Source organism: Marmota monax, unplaced genomic scaffold, assembly GCF_021218885.2.
Source record: "Marmota monax isolate L192 unplaced genomic scaffold, Marmota_monax_Labrador192_F-V1.1 WCK01_AAM20220418_F8-fsc00129, whole genome shotgun sequence".
Classification (NCBI taxonomy): Eukaryota; Metazoa; Chordata; class Mammalia; order Rodentia; family Sciuridae; genus Marmota; species Marmota monax.
The window spans coordinates 2,338,933-2,355,461 of NW_026693811.1; the positions used below are offsets into that span (position 1 = coordinate 2,338,933).

Consider the following 16,529-nt stretch of genomic DNA (forward strand, 5'->3'; position numbering starts at 1 on the left):
TATCTCTGCTTCTAGTAAATCATTTTCCAAAGTGTTCACTTTCTTTGCATTTTGAGCACTCTCCTTTATGCAGCATAATCTTTTTGTTTGTTTGTTTTTTGGTACCGAGAATTGAACCCAGGGGCACTTAACCACTGAGCCACATCCCCAGCTGTTGGGAGTTGCCCGGCTCCAAAGACTAACTTCCCCATCCCCCAAGAAGAGCTTTCCAATGGTGAGCACTGCTGGCTCACCTAATCCTTACCCACCAATCAGACTAGCCCTGCTGGCTCACCTGATCCTTACCCACCAATCAGACTAGCCCCGCTGCTCACCTGATCCTTACCCACCAATAAAAAAGCACCCCATGCCAACTGTCAAACCACCCCCGGTGGTTTATTTTCTATTTATTTTCTATAAACATGCAGAGCTGTTCCTCAATAAAGGAGCATTTGCAACCACGACGAGCCTTGTTCAGCCCTTTTGTGTATTTTATTCTGAGACAGGGTCTCCCTGAGTTGCCCAAACTCTCCCAAAGTTGCTGAGCCTGGCTTTGAACTTGTGATCCTCCTGTCTCAGCCTCCCGAGCTACTGTGATTACAGGTGTGCACCACCACATCCAGCTCCAAAATATTTTTTTAAATATTTTTGTTGTTGTTGATGGACCTTTATTTTAATCATTTATTTATATGCAGTGCTGAGAATCGAACCCAGTGCCTCACACATGTGAAGCAAGCACTCTACAACTGAGCCAGAACCCTAGCCCCCCAAAATATTTTTAATAAGCTTACAGTTTCCCATTTTCATCCCAACCACTCCAACATTGATGCCACATCTCTGCTTACTAACAAGAGTTATATATATTAATGAGTGATGAAAAACTGAAATAAAATTATGTCACTCTTTTAAGGAATTATTCCTTGAATAAATGTCTGAACTCCCCAGTCTTCATTAAACACATTGTATGTCAACTCTAAATAAATAAATAAATAAATAAATAAATAACACCATTTTCAGAAAAGGAAAATAGATGACACCATTTCAACCCCAAATTCACCCATCTAAAATAATTCTACCAGCATTCATGCATATTTCATATATGCACTCTCTTCTCTTTGTGACAACATCATGGGATAGAAAAAGCAAAAACATATATATTTAAGAAATGTGTACAGAATTTTTTTCCTTATTAAAAGCTTTAGCACCCTTATATTTCAAAATGCCTATGCATTCAGCCTTAGCTTCCGAGTGGATTATTAAATTCTATAATTTCAATCAGAAATCTTCAAAACCCTTCCTCAAATTTATTCAGACTTAGTACTGAATAGTCTAGACTTCATCAAAATTAAAATTTTCTGTTGCAAAACATATTGTCTAGAGACTGGAAAAATAAGTCACATAACTGATAAAGGAGTGTTATCCGAAATACACAAAGAATACCTAAAATTCAGCATGAAGAATGCATATTCCATGTTCATATAAATATGTCAAAATAGACCCTAATGTCATATGTTACTAAAAAGAACAAATAAAAAAAGAATCATGATTTTATTATAAGAAAAAGTATTCATCAAGCTCTAGATACAGCTATGATTTAATACTGTTTATCTTTAATTCATTCAGTAAGCAATTGTCAAATGCTAGCTATATGTCAGACACCAACTAGGTGCTAAGGAAACAAGGACAAATAAAACCAATGTCTTGACAAAGAAGGAGGAGGGGGGAGGAGGAGGAGGAGGACAGAAGAGGAAGGAGAAGGAGAAGGAGAAGGAGAAGCCGAGGAAGGGAGGGAGGGAGGAAGGGAGGGGAAGAAACCACCAAATTTAAAAATGAACCAAAGACTTTATAGGTACTTGCCCAAAGAAGATATACAGATGACAAATAAGCAAAAGAAAAGATGCTCTCCACCTCATATGTCATCAGGAATTTGCAAATAAGAAAAACAATTAGATATCATCGAATACTTGTTAGAATGACCAAAATATACAACAGTGACAACACCAAATGCAGGCAAAGATTAGGAGTAACAAGGACTCTCATCATTTGCTGATGGGGGATGTAAAATGGTGCAACTACCTTAGAAGATAGTTTGGCAGATTCTTACAAAACTAAACATACCTTTACCAGAGCATCTAGCAATCATACACCTTTTCATTTACGTAAAGGATTTGAAAATGTATTTCTCAGGAAAGTCAGCACATCATTGTTTATAGTAGCTTTATAGCATCACTCTGGTGAAGGATGTTGATTAAGGGTAGGCCTATATGTGTGAGGTCAGACAGCATATGGAAAATTTCTGCACCTTTCTCTCAGCTTTTGTGTTAACCTAAAACTGCTCTAGAAAAAGCCACGTGTTTTTTTCTTTTATTTTTAATTTAAAGCAATGGTGTATTGTCATGTTTAACCCAATTGTACACTACAAGAAACTTCAATTGGTCCAAATGGTATATACATGAGAAATTTCTGTTTATTAAAAAACAAAACAAAACAAAAAAAATGTTTGTTTGTTTATTGGTACTGAGAATTGAACCCAGGGGTGCTTAACCACTGAGTCATATCCCCAGCCCTTTTTAAATAGTTTATTTAGAAACAGGGTCTGGCTGAGTTGCTAAGTGCCTCCATAAATTGCCAAGACTGGCTCTGAACTCGCACTTTCTGCCTCAGCATCTTGGGGCGCTGGGATTAACAGGCATGCACCACCACGCCCAGCAAAACAAAACAACAACAACAACAACAACAACAAAACCCTGTTGTTAACTATAGTTTGGCTTTGACTTTCAAAAATGAGCCCAATATTCAAGCTAACCAGAATATGCAGCAATTAGGCAGATTTTTAAATCCTTGAACTTATTGGCCTAAGAAAACAAGTATAAATGAGGTAGCCATGACCTGATCCTCTTCCTCCAAGTAGGAAACTTATCTCCCGGTATCTGCCTATAATTTCTATCTTTAAGCATAGCTAGGAAATGGTATAATGAGGACATTTTAATTCATGAGAAATATTCTATTAAAGTTCTACTTCCATTCACCAACCATTCAACCTTAGCAAGTGCATTTATTGAAAAGTATTACTAATTGGGCAAAAAACACATTGATGCATGTTTCTCAAACAAATAGACAGCATTTCTCAAACTGCTGCCTTTAACTCCCTGAATCGCATTCACGTGACGATCTATTGAAAATGCAAGTTCCTTGGCTTCACCAGGCTTCCTCTGAACCATAATCTCTAGGGGTTCATCGGTGGATCTACACGTTAAGCTTCTCGGGTGATTCTTGTGTATTCTCATATACAGGGTATTAGACCTGGTTACTTACTTTAACCAAAATTTTAGCAAGCCCCTAAGGAGACCTTGAAGCTTGACATTGGGCTCCCTTCCATGGCTGCTGCGTTTCCTGTAGGGGAGACCCAGCGGAGCCGCGGTGGGCGGGGCCGGGCGGGGCCGGGTGGCGGGGAGGGGCCGGAGGGGGGGGGCTGGCCGGGCCGGGCAAGGGTAGAGGGGGTGCCGCGTTAAAGGCTCCGCGCGCAGGCGCTGCCCTCTGAACTGGAACGGAAAACAACTTCCGGTTGCGGTCACTAGATCAGGTACCGGCGACTTGTAGCGTGAGAGAGCGTGGCGGAAAACCCTGAACTGTGAGTAAAAAGTTCGTGAGCGAGTTGGTATGTCCGGATCCGTCGAGCAAGCCCACGGAGAACTTTGTGTGAGCTAGAGGGGGGCGCTGACAGTTTGGGCGCAGCAATGAGAAAAGCTGGAGTTGCGGAGGCAACCAATTCGCGAGAATGGGGAGGGATTTTGTGCGAGAGAAACCACGCCAGTTGGCTTTCCGGAGCCGACCCGAGGGACTTTCCGGGCCCACGACGTCGGCGCAGCAACGCCCACGCGGCCAAGGCTGCTGGGGAGAAACATGGCCCCGCTCTTTGGACCGGGAGGTGGGGACTGCAGGGTATGCATTCGGGGTGAGCAGTGACCCTATCCAGAGGTTCTCCCCCACCTATCGGGAGAGGGACTGCCTCCCAGAAGCAAGTACGAGGGTGGTCACCCTTTTGAAAGCGTCTTAGTAGGTTCCTTCTGTTGTTTTTCCCAAGGTAGTTGCACAATTTTGCACTCTACCTTCCTGTGGGGTGTCATCATAGTCTTGTCAATGAGAAGTTGGGTAACCTGCCAGAGGGTCACAGAGAGATTGGTTGGCTGACGCGGAAAGAGCAGAAGCAATCCCCGTCCTCAGTGGGACCCTGACGTTAGGTGAAGTCCTCGCAAGGGTGAAATCTGACTAGTAAGGAGCTACAAAAGCAAAAAGCTGCACTCGTCAAGAAGTAGGAGGGGGGATGATACTCAATTGTGCTCTTGATGTTATATCAAGACCTTATATCAAGCAAAAGTAAAGCAGCCTTTCTGTCATTTAGCTCATGGGAGAAAGCTTTTGACAAGGTGTAAGGGAGAAATGGTGTAAAGGAAGTGAAGTGATGTGAAATAGAAGAAAAAGAAAGTGATCTGCCTTCTTACCGGGGTTGGAATACACGTTTTAAAAGGAAAGGTAGCAGAGATGCAAGAGCTGTATTCTGTTGAAGAATTGTTTTGATCCCCACTTTGAAAGGAGTGGTGAACCCTCAAATGATACAGCCGTGTACAGAAAGTCAAACCCTTTTAAGCGCTTTTCCCAACCTTGTGTAATCCAAAGCCTTCCACATCTCATTTGAGCATTTGTTATTTCACTTTCTTATGAAAATGAGATTTTCTATGGATATAATTATATAATCTGCTGTTTCAGAGAAAAAATGTGTAGCAGAAGTCTTGCAATATGTAGCTGTGTTTATTGTAATATCACAGTGCTATTCCTTTGTCTAGATGTACCATAATGTAGTTAACCATCACTTAATAGGCCCCATCCATGTATTTTGCCCATTTTTCGCAATTATTTTTCTGTTTCTCATTAAGATACAGATATATTAACCCTTTGTGAAATATGTGGTGAATATTTTAAAGACCTATCAATCTTTTGGTTTAAAATTCCCAGTTTTTTTTTAATCTCTTATAAGAAAGTCTCACTCAAATCTTCTATATTGTGTGTTAATTCCTTTTTAAGCTTTACTCTTTTGAAATCTAAAAATTATTTTTGTACGTTGTATAATATAGGGATTTAATTTTTTCTATGTTTTCATGAATGGATAATCATTTTTCCTGAAATAATCTGTTGAAAATCAGTTCTTTACCAACTGACTAGAATATCTCCTTAATATAGTAAATTCCCATGTGTCAATGTCTTTTTTAAAAAGATACATCTGTTGCCTTGATCTGTTTGTTACTACCTGTACAAATACCTGTCTGCTTTGATTATGACATTTTTTTTAGTAATTCATAGGGCAAGTCCCTCTTCATTTTTGTTTTCCAAAATTGTCTTGAATATTATTGCATTCACATTCCACTAAAATAATCTTTAGGGGATTTTAGCCATTATGTTTATATATCTGGCCAACTTTCTAAATTTGTTAATTTTGATACATGCTCTTAAATTTTTAAGAAAACAATCATTTAAATATAGTAATCTTATCTCTTCCTTTGTATTTCTTTCCTTCAAAGAAGTGCTACCCTCTCTAGAACAGTGATAAATAATAAAAATTCTGGTTGTCCTTACCTTGTTTCTTAGTTTAGTGATTTTATTCTATCACCATTAAGTATGAGATATACTATTAATTTCTAATAACTATTTATCAAGGAATTTTCCTTTAATATTTCTGGTTTATTAGAATTTTTACAGAGAACAGATTTTGGATTATGGCCAAAATCATTTTTTGGCAGGCATGGGAGTCTGCATTGGCTAGCACTTTGAGAACAGTTTTAAATAATAGTTGTTGGGTGCTCATTTGATGTATAAATTTTTTATTGCATTAAGACAATGTCTTTATTACTCCTTAAATAAATATTTTTAATCACAAATTAAAGTTGAATTTCTTAAAATGGCTTTTTGGCATCTATCATAACCTGTGTTTTTCTTATTTGCCCTCTTAGTTTGCTAGAATAATTTAGCATATTTTCAGTTTTGAACCAGTTTACACCTGGTCATAGTAAAATATTTAAACATATACTGAATCCTTTTGGTAATTTTTAATTTAAAATCAGTTATTAAGTTTCTTTTTCTGTGTTACCTGTGCCATATTTTAATAATTAAGGCAATGCTGGCTTCCTAAAAAGAACTTGGAAAATTTCCTTACTGTGCTCTAAAGGAGTTTTAAGTAGCACAAGAACTCTCCTCTTTTAAGATCTAAAAGTATTCATTCATGAAACCACCAGCATCTGGGAATATGTTGTTCTTAAGATATCAACAGCATTCAGCAAAGTGGTCCAGAACTTAAACAAAAAACTCCTTAGAGTAAGTCCAAGTAAATGGAAAGGTCAGACACCAATACTGTCAAGAGAAAAGAGCTGTTTTACTGCTCTTGGTCAAAACCACACACACAACTTTTTTTTTTTAATTGTCAAGAAAAAATGCTATAGGTAGACTGAGACTGATAAGTAAGATGTATTACTATTCTTTTTCTCCTCTTCTCCAGTTACACAGTAAAAGAAAGAGTACTGCTTCTACATGGGCAAGTTCTTTCATACCATGAAAGAAATCAGGAGTGAAACAATTGGGATGCAATTAGTTTCACTTTGTTGTCACTAGCTTCCTGATTTTGCCAGGAAATTTCTTGCTTTAAAAGTAATAGCCATGGGGCTGGGGCTGTAGCTCAATGGTGGAGCACTTGCCTCACAAATGTGAAGCACTGGGTTTGGTCCTCAGCACCTCATAAATAAATAAAGATCTTGCGTCCATCTACAACTTAAAAAAAAAAAGTAATAGCCATGCTTACATTCTACTCTAGCCAAATCCCACAGGTGATTTCAAAATAAGCAGAAAAGAAAATACATAAGCTTAACCTGCTTTATTTCTTTGATATGAAGTGAATGGTTTAGGATGTGTATGGTGTGTGTACACAGAGCAGGAGACTTCTAAAGAATACAAGCCAACCATCTAATAAAAGCCCACCTCTTTGCTCAATGAGTAGCTCGTTTTTAATACATAATTAACATTGTTAAGTAATATTTGGTAGAATTATTAACTTTTTTAAAATGATGATTCCATATACTTTTTGGTCACTTTCAAGAATATGAACTTAGGCAAGTAGTATAATTTAGCAATATGTATCTGAAGTATGAAAGCTACTTACAACACTCAGGTTATTTTCAGTAGGATGCAGGCAGTATGTGAATGCTTATATATTTATTTTACTTTATGATCTATTAATGTAACAAGTAATAGCCAAGCTGACATGACAGGTGAGGGGAGGGGCTTGCCCTGTAACATAGAAAGATTGTGTGTTTTTAAAATCATATCCGTTATCCAAAGGTAGATGATAGCCTTTGATACAAAACTTCTTTATTCTTATACAGTACATGATCTTATTGGCCATTTTGCCTTGTTTGTTTTCCTACACTTTATAAACATACGTTATTATGTAATTTAACTCATTTGTGTTCAATTATGCTAAGTCAAGTTTTAGTTTCTATTTCTTATAGGGTTTATGCTGTGGCTGCCATTTCTCCCCTGCTGTCTCCTCTGCTTGCTGCCATGATTTTGAATCATGAGTAAATATAGAGAGGAGACTATTACTTAGGTAATGAAAATCTCTTTTCAACCAGATCATGAATTATCTTTAAGAAGGTAGGTGGTCAGTTAGCATGCAAAGTTTTTTGAACCAGATGCTGTATTTGACAGCTGTTCAGGCAATTTATGCAATCCATGGAACTGAAAATAAGTTGAATCCCTAATCTATAAATTCTTTTAATTGTGGTAGGATACACATAGAATTTACCAACCATAACCATTTTTAAGTATATAGTTCAGTAGTGTTGACTGTCACATTGTTTTTGCAAACAAGAAAAAATATTTTTAAAGGATTGTTTTTAAAGGAAAAGAATTTGGGGTGATAAATAATGGTAATTGTCTCATGGGAAAATATCCTGGACAGTAACTTGACTTTTCTTCCTTTTACCTTCAGATATAAACTCTACATAATGGTACTTATCAGCAATAAGTAATTAAAGTAAACAGTTTGATTATGACTAATCTGCAATAGCTTTTACTTAACCACCAATATTTTCTTCTTTATAAGTGAGAACAGTCTACTGAAAATTGTTAACAGTGAAAACAAAGTCTGACTTTTTAGTCATTAAGGAATTACTTTAAGTTCAGTGGACTAAGAAAACATGAGTTCCGTTTTTAATGGTTACTTAGTAAGTTGAAGATATGAGTTCTTAAAATATTTCCAGTAGGATGATAGGAAAATTTTTCTATTGAGAAACAGAACAAACATAATTAGGTAATTATATTGTGGAGTGTTACTTAGATCCTTTCAAGCAAAAGGATATATTTTTAAATTATGTGAAGAAAATTTATTGGAACCAGACAGCAATCAACTGTTATTGTGGGATATTTAAAATGATTTTAGTGTCCATAAATTTATTCCATAGCATTTACTGTAATATAATTTCATGAGCACATATATTTGGTATCCCTAAATTAGAAATGCCTTTCCTTTGATATTGATGTTTCTCAACTTTTAAAAATCATTATTTCTTCCTGACAAAAATCTCTTATGAGTCAGAAGAGTCTGCTTCTTTTTCCCACATAGTTCTGTTCCTCCATTCTATCCGAATACAAATTTTCTCTAGTTTTTTCATTCACCAATAAAAAACAGAGCTCTGATTTAGATGATTTATGAAAACAGATTAATATTCACCATTTTAAGTTGCATGTCCTTTCTTTTCAATCTCACGGCCCCTGTTCATAGGGGAAGATTCCCCTTAAAGATCACTCATGTGGCTGGCCACGTAGTAAGAATTTTTTAAAATTGAAGTTTTTTAAAAAGGACTGGGGATGTAGCTCATTGGTAAAAACTCCTGGGTTCAATCCTGACTACACACACACACACACACACACACACACAAAAGAAAAATCACTCATGTGCCTGAGCACAACTAACTAAGCAGTGCCACATTTATGTTAACATAAGAAGGACAGAACATCACATGCCCAGTTTCCTTCTGGTGTTTTACTATTTAGTTGTGCACTTCTACCAGTAACATTTGATAAACATCTTAAGAGAAAGAAGTATAGTCGTGCCCATATGAAATTTTGGTTAGTGATGGACCACTTGTGCTACTTTGGTTATACCATTCAACCTAGATGGTATGCCATCTAGGTTTGTGGAAGTGCAATCTATAATATTTATACAATGACAAAATCACCTCATGACACATTTCTCAGAATGCCATCCCCATGGTTTGGCAACCCATACCTATACAATGGAAACAAGGAAGTGAGGCAAAATTAAGACTCATGGGTGAGGTCTTTGATGCTGAAATCATTTATCTCTTGGAAGATAGAATAGAAAGTTTCACCAAGTTCTAACATTCAGAAAAATAGAAAACCTTGACTGGGTATATAGTATACAGTTCAGTAGTATTGCATTTGATCAGTGGAATTGTCTTATCTTGTTTATCCTGATAAATTTAGCCAACCAGCTTATGAAAAAATATAAAACACAGGCTGGACATAGTGGCTCATGCCTGTAATCACAGCATTTTAGGAGGCTGAGGCCAGCCTCAGTAACTTAGTGAGGCCCTGTCTCAAAATAAGAAATAAAAAGGGTCAGGGTGTGACTCAGGGGTTATGTTTGACCCTTGGGTTCAATCCTTGGTACCAACCCTCCCACACACACACACACAAAAAAAAAAATTGTGACACTGCCAGATCTATGATAATTAAGTATTTTATTATAGCAGCTGCCTAATTGGAATATCGTTTAGTGCAGTGGGCTATGGGTCTATTCATAACCAAAGTGTATAGCCTGGAAAGTAGAAATAGAAAGGTAAACTGTTGTTTGAGGAATCATGGTATATAACTCTCTTAAAGTGGGAAATGATAATAAATACATGTTAGAGGTGACATTCTCTTCCATTTTCTTTCTTCAAGTAAGAAAAACACACTTATATTTTCAAGGGTCTTTAAAGGTCTGTCTTACCATCCAATGTAGAGGATGTATTATATATGTATATGTACTATGTTATTGACTGATTCTCTGCTTTTTGCTCCTGATGATTTTGGCAAGTGAGAAGGCAGACATATAGTTAAGAAAAAATGTTTCTCATTCATTCATCTCTTCCACTGCTAACGTGCCAACTTTTCTGGTACAGAATGTGACTTTTTCTTATTATTCATACCCCAAGAGGTTGGGAAAGGCTGATGCCTTTTCTGAGACAAGAGTGGAAAGGGTAGCAGTTATTCAAGTTGATTTCCTTTCCCCATCCTGAAACTACTTTAGATTTGAGTTGACCTCTCACCACAAGTGTGAACCCTAGCAGAACATTGACCCAGAAGTAGAATAGGCTTAGCAGTGGGGAAAACCCAGGAGAGGGGCCTTTCCCACCTCCCAAATCACCCACAGGATCTCTCAGCCCACAGAAAAAAAAAAATAGACTTTCTTAAAGAATTACAAATCATACTGGGGTAGAGATGGTAGAAACCTTTCTTTAAAGCCTGTGATTTTCTACAAACTTGGGCTCCCAATACATATAACTGATCAAAGTTCAGCTGTTCTGGTTGAAATGCACTGTTAGAGGTGGAACATTGTTTGGCTCCTATACCACCAGATTTGGTAGAGCTCCTGAAGCAATGCTTATCCTTGATTTTTACTTTCCTTATCTAGGATTGGTTGACTGTCATTTGGCAGAATAATACTGACTCAGAAGGAACAGAACTTAAGACTCTGTGTTTATGAAATAAGGAGAGAATTTCTTTTTAAAAAGTAGGAAAGATTGGGAGAGTTAAGAGTACCAGATCAGATGATTTAGTATCCACATAACAGGAGTACTGAAAAGAGATGCAAAAATAAGGAAGTACGTGTGTGTGTGTGTGTGTTTCAAGAAAATTCCCAAGATATGAAGGATGAGTTTTCATATTGAAAGGGCCCATCAAACACCCATTGCAATGGATGTAAATTTCAGAATATACTGGACAAAGACAGGAAGTGGATAGGAGCCCACTAGTTTCTAAAGGGGGAAAGATAGGTGAAGTGCAATATCTGGAATCAAAATAGGTCTGGGCTTCACCAAAAACAAACAAATGGAAGCTAGAAGACAGCATAGCAAAGCCTTCAAAATTCTGAGGAAAAATTACTTCCAACCTAGAACTCTTTCTCTGGTCACATTGTCAGGTCTGAAGGTAAAGATATTTTCAGTTAATGCAAAGTTTCAAAATTTTTTACTTCCCTAACACTCTGTCTTAGGAAGCTGCTGAAGATTTGGGCCATCAAATGAAAATGTAATATGAGAAGAATTAGGATATTAAAAATGAGGGATTTGATTAGAGGGAGAGATGGGCAAAGGAAATTCCCAAATACAAAATGAAAGTAAGTCCCAAGATTAGAGGGCTTTCCATCAGACTTAGAGAGCAACCAATCTAGATTTAACAGAAAATTCAAGGAGAGAATCATCAAAGAAGACGAAACTGATAGAATATCAGAAGTGTCTTAATATACTGAGAAGTTATATTACTGATAATTGGAAGTAAAGCAAATAAAAAATGTGGTAGGGGGCAGTTTTCAGGAAAGGAAAAGCAGCCATAGACTTAAGCAATGCTTTCCATCAGACTTAGAGAGCAACCAATCTAGATTTAACAGAAAATTCAAGGAGAGATTCATCAAAGAAGACGAAACTGATAGAATATCAGAAGTGTCTTAATATACTGAGAAGTTATATTACTGATAATTGGAAGTAAAGCAAATAAAAAATGTGGTAGGGGGCAGTTTTCAGGAAAGGAAAAGTAACCATAGACTTAAGCAATGCATAGTAATAAGCAAGTACAGTAAAAGCTGAATGTTAATCTAATTAAAATAGGATAAATAGCTATTAGGAGAATGAGGAGAGTGGAAGGAGCGGGTGTTTAGAGACAACTGAATTCTTATTTTGCATGGTAAAAAGACAAGTAAAACTGAAAAATCAGTAGTGGAAATGCTACGTATTATTTAGGGATACACAGATAAATTCCAAAAAGAATCAGCCAAAAGAAGTTTTTGCTAAGGTGCAGCAGGAAATGGGGAAGGAAAAACAGGACTATTGTTTTTGTTAAGTCTTATAGAGCTATTTGTCTCATTAAGATACAGCTATTTAGCCAAGTGCAGTGCACGCCTATGATCCCAGCACCTCTGAAGTCTGAGGCAGAAGGATCGAGAGTTGCTGAGGCCCTGAGCAACTCACTGAGACCCTGTCTCTAAATAAAATACAAAGTAGGGCTGGGGATGTGGCTCAGTGGTTGAGTGTCCTGGGTCCAATCCCCAGTATTAAATATATATAAACAGCTATTTATAGGTTTGATAAAAATAAAAACTAAATTAGGTCCTATGAGCATATATGGTTATAGAATCAGTGTAATTCTACATTATGTACAATCAGAAGAATGAGAAGTTTTATTCTGTGTAAGATGTGTCAGAGTACATTCTACTGTCATGTATAACTACTTAGAACAAATTTAAAAAAAACTAGGGCAAGATCTAATAAAGATTGTGATTTCACATCAGAGGGATCTGGATTTATCTGGTTCTTGCATTTTCTAATTTTGGGACCTTAGTTAACTTATTTACCCTTTGAAGTGCTGTTTCCTCATCTGTAAAAGAAAAACCACTTATGCTGCTGTAGAGGGAAGATTAAATATGAGGGGGCTTATGTAAAGCACCTGGCAATTAGGCATCACTTTCTACCATTCCTCTCCTGTTTCTCATGAGGAAGTAGGGAACCATTCTCTTCATTTTTAGGATACTTGCTATTGAAACAGAAGATTTAAATTGTTCTGGTCAGTGGCTTTGTGCCTCTTTGGATTGAGGGCATGCCATTGGGATCTATGTCTTCTCTCAGTTCTGTATTAGTTTGAGAATTTAAATAGAATTGGGATGATTAATTATTGATAAGGAAAACATCATTGCTGCTTGGTAGGAGAAGGGCTATGGTCACACTCAAATTCTTCCACTAGACTATCATTATTAGTAAAAAAAAAAAAAAAAAAAAAAATTATATACACTGATGACTATGGGAATTTCATGGAAACAAAATTAATAAAGTGCTGTTGTCCTGGGCCCTCTGCCAAAGTACCGAAAAGAGAGAAGGTCTACCTTAGCAACTGCTGTTTTTATTTCCATATTCTATCCTAGTCTTCTGGAATAATTAAAAAACCAAACCACTATAAAAAAAAAGCCATTTTATGAAAGCCTATTTTTCTTTATTGGTACATGTTTGTATAGTATTACAGAAGTTTCCCAACTATGACTGCACCCTCCCCAACCTTTGGCAATGATTTTAAATGTCTTGGATGTCCCCACACACACAATTTTTATCCAAAAAAGTCTGAGACAGGGTTTGCTGATCTATTTTTTAAATATAGTTGTGTAACCCAGGTGATTCCAATGTATTGAACAGTTGGGAACCAATATCCTGTAGCACGATTCTACCCCCTAAATTCTAAACTGGAGTTGATGAACTAGAGTCCACAGAAAAAGTAAATGACTTGTTCATTTTCACCCATAGCATGTCTAAACTGGACATGTATTCTGCATGTACCTGATTTTACTTTTGGTTGGCTAGGCTTTTTAAATTAGACTCTAATCTGTAAGTTGTATCATAGAAATCAATGCACAAAATGTAGTCTACTAAAAATTAAGTTTTGAGTATTTATTTTATAACATGTTTTTAGATTTTTTTTTCCAGAGACAAAGGGAATAAAACAGCATATCAATCGTTTTAATCAACTCTTGTGTCCCCACAGGATGACATAGCAAATGGTTGAATTTACTAGATTTGAGTCTTCGTGCTTAAGAAAAACTGGCATGGCCCTACAAAGAGTGGAAAGTTGGGTATTTCTGGCACAGGTGAATATTTAAAAGGTTGCTTGTTAGGCTACTAGGGATTCTGGGTTCCTTATTTCAGGAATATTTAAGACAATGAGAGAGTAGATTGCACAGTATTAAAATATTAGATCTAGTTTTAAAATAACCTTTAAAGTCACATCCTAAACATCTTGGGAATGACTAGAAGTAGAGATCTTGAAATCTCTGCAACCTTATTTATTGTCCATTGGAGTTTTCACAATTACTTCTAATAAAACAAGTTGTGACTTGCAAACATTTGTCCAACAGCCTCTAGGTGTCCTCAGGGAAATTAAAAGCAGAGATATGAAGAGCTGTGCCAGTGGTCAAGAGCAAAGAGTACATACAGCTTTATAATTATGAGGCTTTTGCTTGTTCCTCTTTATCAGTGGTAATATTCTTGACTGCCCAGTAATTTAAAATTGTGCTTTAAAGAGAAAATAGGCCTTTTGCAAAAAGAACCTCTGTCTACTGATATGTCACTCTCTTTTTATAGACGAACTCTCTCAGATTCTGTTCCTTCATGATATTGTTTTTGATACAGTAAATGACTCAGGAACACTGGAGAGGCAGCTAATTTGCTAACTTATAAGACTTTAACTACTGTTTCAAAAACAGCCTTGTCTTTTATTAATCTCTTGCAGCCTGTGACAGCTCTTATTTTTTTATTTATTTATTTATTTTTTTTGTGTGTGTGTGTGTGTTTTGGGGGACTTTTCTAAGATTACTGAAAATTTTTTTTTTTTTTTTACTTTTCTGGTCAAGACTAGAAGATAAATACAAACACTTCTACTCTTGAGAACTCACTAGTTAACACGACTTTATTGTCATAAGGTTGGTAGTGTAGAAGAGAAATCCCACAAACACCTTGACAAGACTTATTTTTCCTTATTTCCTTGTTTAGCAGTGTATAAAGGTTAACAGACCAGAGCATTAGATAACATTCCCACCTATTTGATTAATTAGGGAAAAGACTGTGACTATTTGTCTCTTTCACAGTGTTTTAGTCAGCTTTTTCGCTGCTGTGACAAGATGACTTGACCAGCACAACTGTAGAGGAAAAGTTTATCTAGGGGCTTATGGTTTCAAGAGTCTCAATCTATAGACAGCAGGCTCCATTCCTCAGGGCTCAAGGTGAGGCAAAACATTATGGCAGAAGAGTGTGGCGGAGGGAACCGGCTCATATGATGATCAGAAAGCAGAGAGAGAGAGAGAGAGAGATCTCCCCTTTGCAGATACAAAATATATATCCCATAGCCATGTCCCCAATGAACCACTTCCTTCAGCTACACCCCACTTGCCTCCAGCTACCATTCAGTTAATCCCATCAGGGATTAATTAACTGATTTCGTTAAGGCTATAACCCAATCATTTCTCCTCCAACCCTTCTTGTGTTGTCTCACACGTGAGCATTGGGGGGACACCTCACATTCAAAGCATAACACCCCGGGAGAAAAGCAGTGCTACTATGTGTTCAGCAGTGAATCAGCCAGGATACAGACCTTCTCCTCTTTTAGAACACCACTTTTCATGGGTTTCTAAAAGAAAGACCTTGTTGAGGATTTGTTTTGTTTTGTTTTATTTTATATATCAATTCAAACTATAAGATGTCCAGAGCTCATCAGGCAGCTCCATAAAATTCAAGAACCCAGTTTCATCATCCCTGAAATGTTGCCCTCACCAGGGTAATACAGGTGACTTACCACTACAAAATTCCATCCAGCTGAGAAATTAAAAAGGTGAAAGGGAGAGCTTGTTTTGGAAGTTACATTCATTTGCCAGTTTCAGAATATAGCCACATGACCATACCAGCTAAAAATAATCAGTATTTGTACGTAAAGAGCAGAAGGGAGGACTGGGGATGTAGCTCAGCGGTAGAGCACTGACCGCATGAGCAAGACCCTGGGTTCAATCTCTAGCACTGCCAAATTAAAAAAAAATAATAATTATAAAAAGCCAAGGAGAATGAATATTGTGGAACAAATACCATATTCTTCATACCTGATTCATTTAAACTCTGCAGACTATGAGATGACTAATATGAAAACTAATGCTCAGTGAAGTTAAATAAATGGCTAGAAAATTACAGATCTAGGATCTGAATTTAAAGCCTTCACTTTTTTCATTCTACCTACAAAAGTATAGCTCCTTTTGTGGGCTTATATCCATCTCACAATGCAGAATGCTTTCAGTCCATATCCAGGAACTCACAGTTCTTAACAGGCCAGCTTTGCTCAAAAGTCCAAGTCCAAAGTCTTCTGCAAGACTGCAGGAAAGCACTTAGCTATGAGCCCCTGCAAAAATCAAAAGCAGTTATATACACCCAATATAAAATGGCACAGAGTAAATAGTCCCATTCTAAAAGGAAAGAATAGTCATAGAAGGAATGGGACCAAAATAAGATAGAAACCTACCAAGGCAAACATTATGTTCTGTGGGTCTACATTTGACATCTGGAGCATGTGGTAATGAGATGTGGGACCCAAAGGGCCCTATGCCTTCTTGGTTGCCAGCCACGTGGCCTCTTTCTTGGGCTGGCTCTGCTTGCTGCCTGCCACTTTCCTTGGCAATTGTTCCTGGCATCTCCAACTTCTTGGGA

General features: G+C 37.1%; 1 protein-coding gene and 1 long non-coding RNA gene across 10 annotated transcripts in view; one reads left to right on the forward strand and one right to left on the reverse strand.

The window, feature by feature from the left end:
* LOC124105147 (uncharacterized) overlaps positions 1-16,529 on the reverse strand; it is an 84,926-nt gene that overhangs the window by 49,125 nt on the left and 19,272 nt on the right. For 3 of the 5 annotated variants that reach the window (XR_009228437.1, XR_006855653.2, XR_009228438.1), the window contains exon 1: positions 3,295-3,400. The exons of 1 other annotated variant lie outside the window; for it this stretch is intronic. This is a non-coding gene — a long non-coding RNA (uncharacterized LOC124105147). Of the gene's footprint in view, positions 1-3,294; positions 3,409-16,529 lie in introns of those variants that run through there. One more of the 5 variants, XR_006855649.2, reaches the window with a different exon arrangement.
* The window catches only part of Tank (TRAF family member associated NFKB activator), a 78,881-nt gene that overhangs the window by 8,965 nt on the left and 53,387 nt on the right, over positions 1-16,529 (forward strand). The window contains exon 1 of one of the 5 annotated variants that reach the window (XM_046462242.2): positions 3,464-3,610. The exons of 1 other annotated variant lie outside the window; for it this stretch is intronic. Coding sequence is in view for 1 of the 4 variants with exons in the window: in XM_058584949.1 (XP_058440932.1) it covers positions 3,758-3,921 (164 nt within the window). In the remaining 3 variants the exon portion in view is untranslated. Of the gene's footprint in view, positions 1-3,463; positions 3,611-3,657; positions 3,679-3,717; positions 3,922-13,649; positions 13,934-16,529 lie in introns of those variants that run through there. 3 more of the 5 variants (XM_046462243.2, XM_058584949.1, XM_046462244.2) reach the window with 3 other exon arrangements.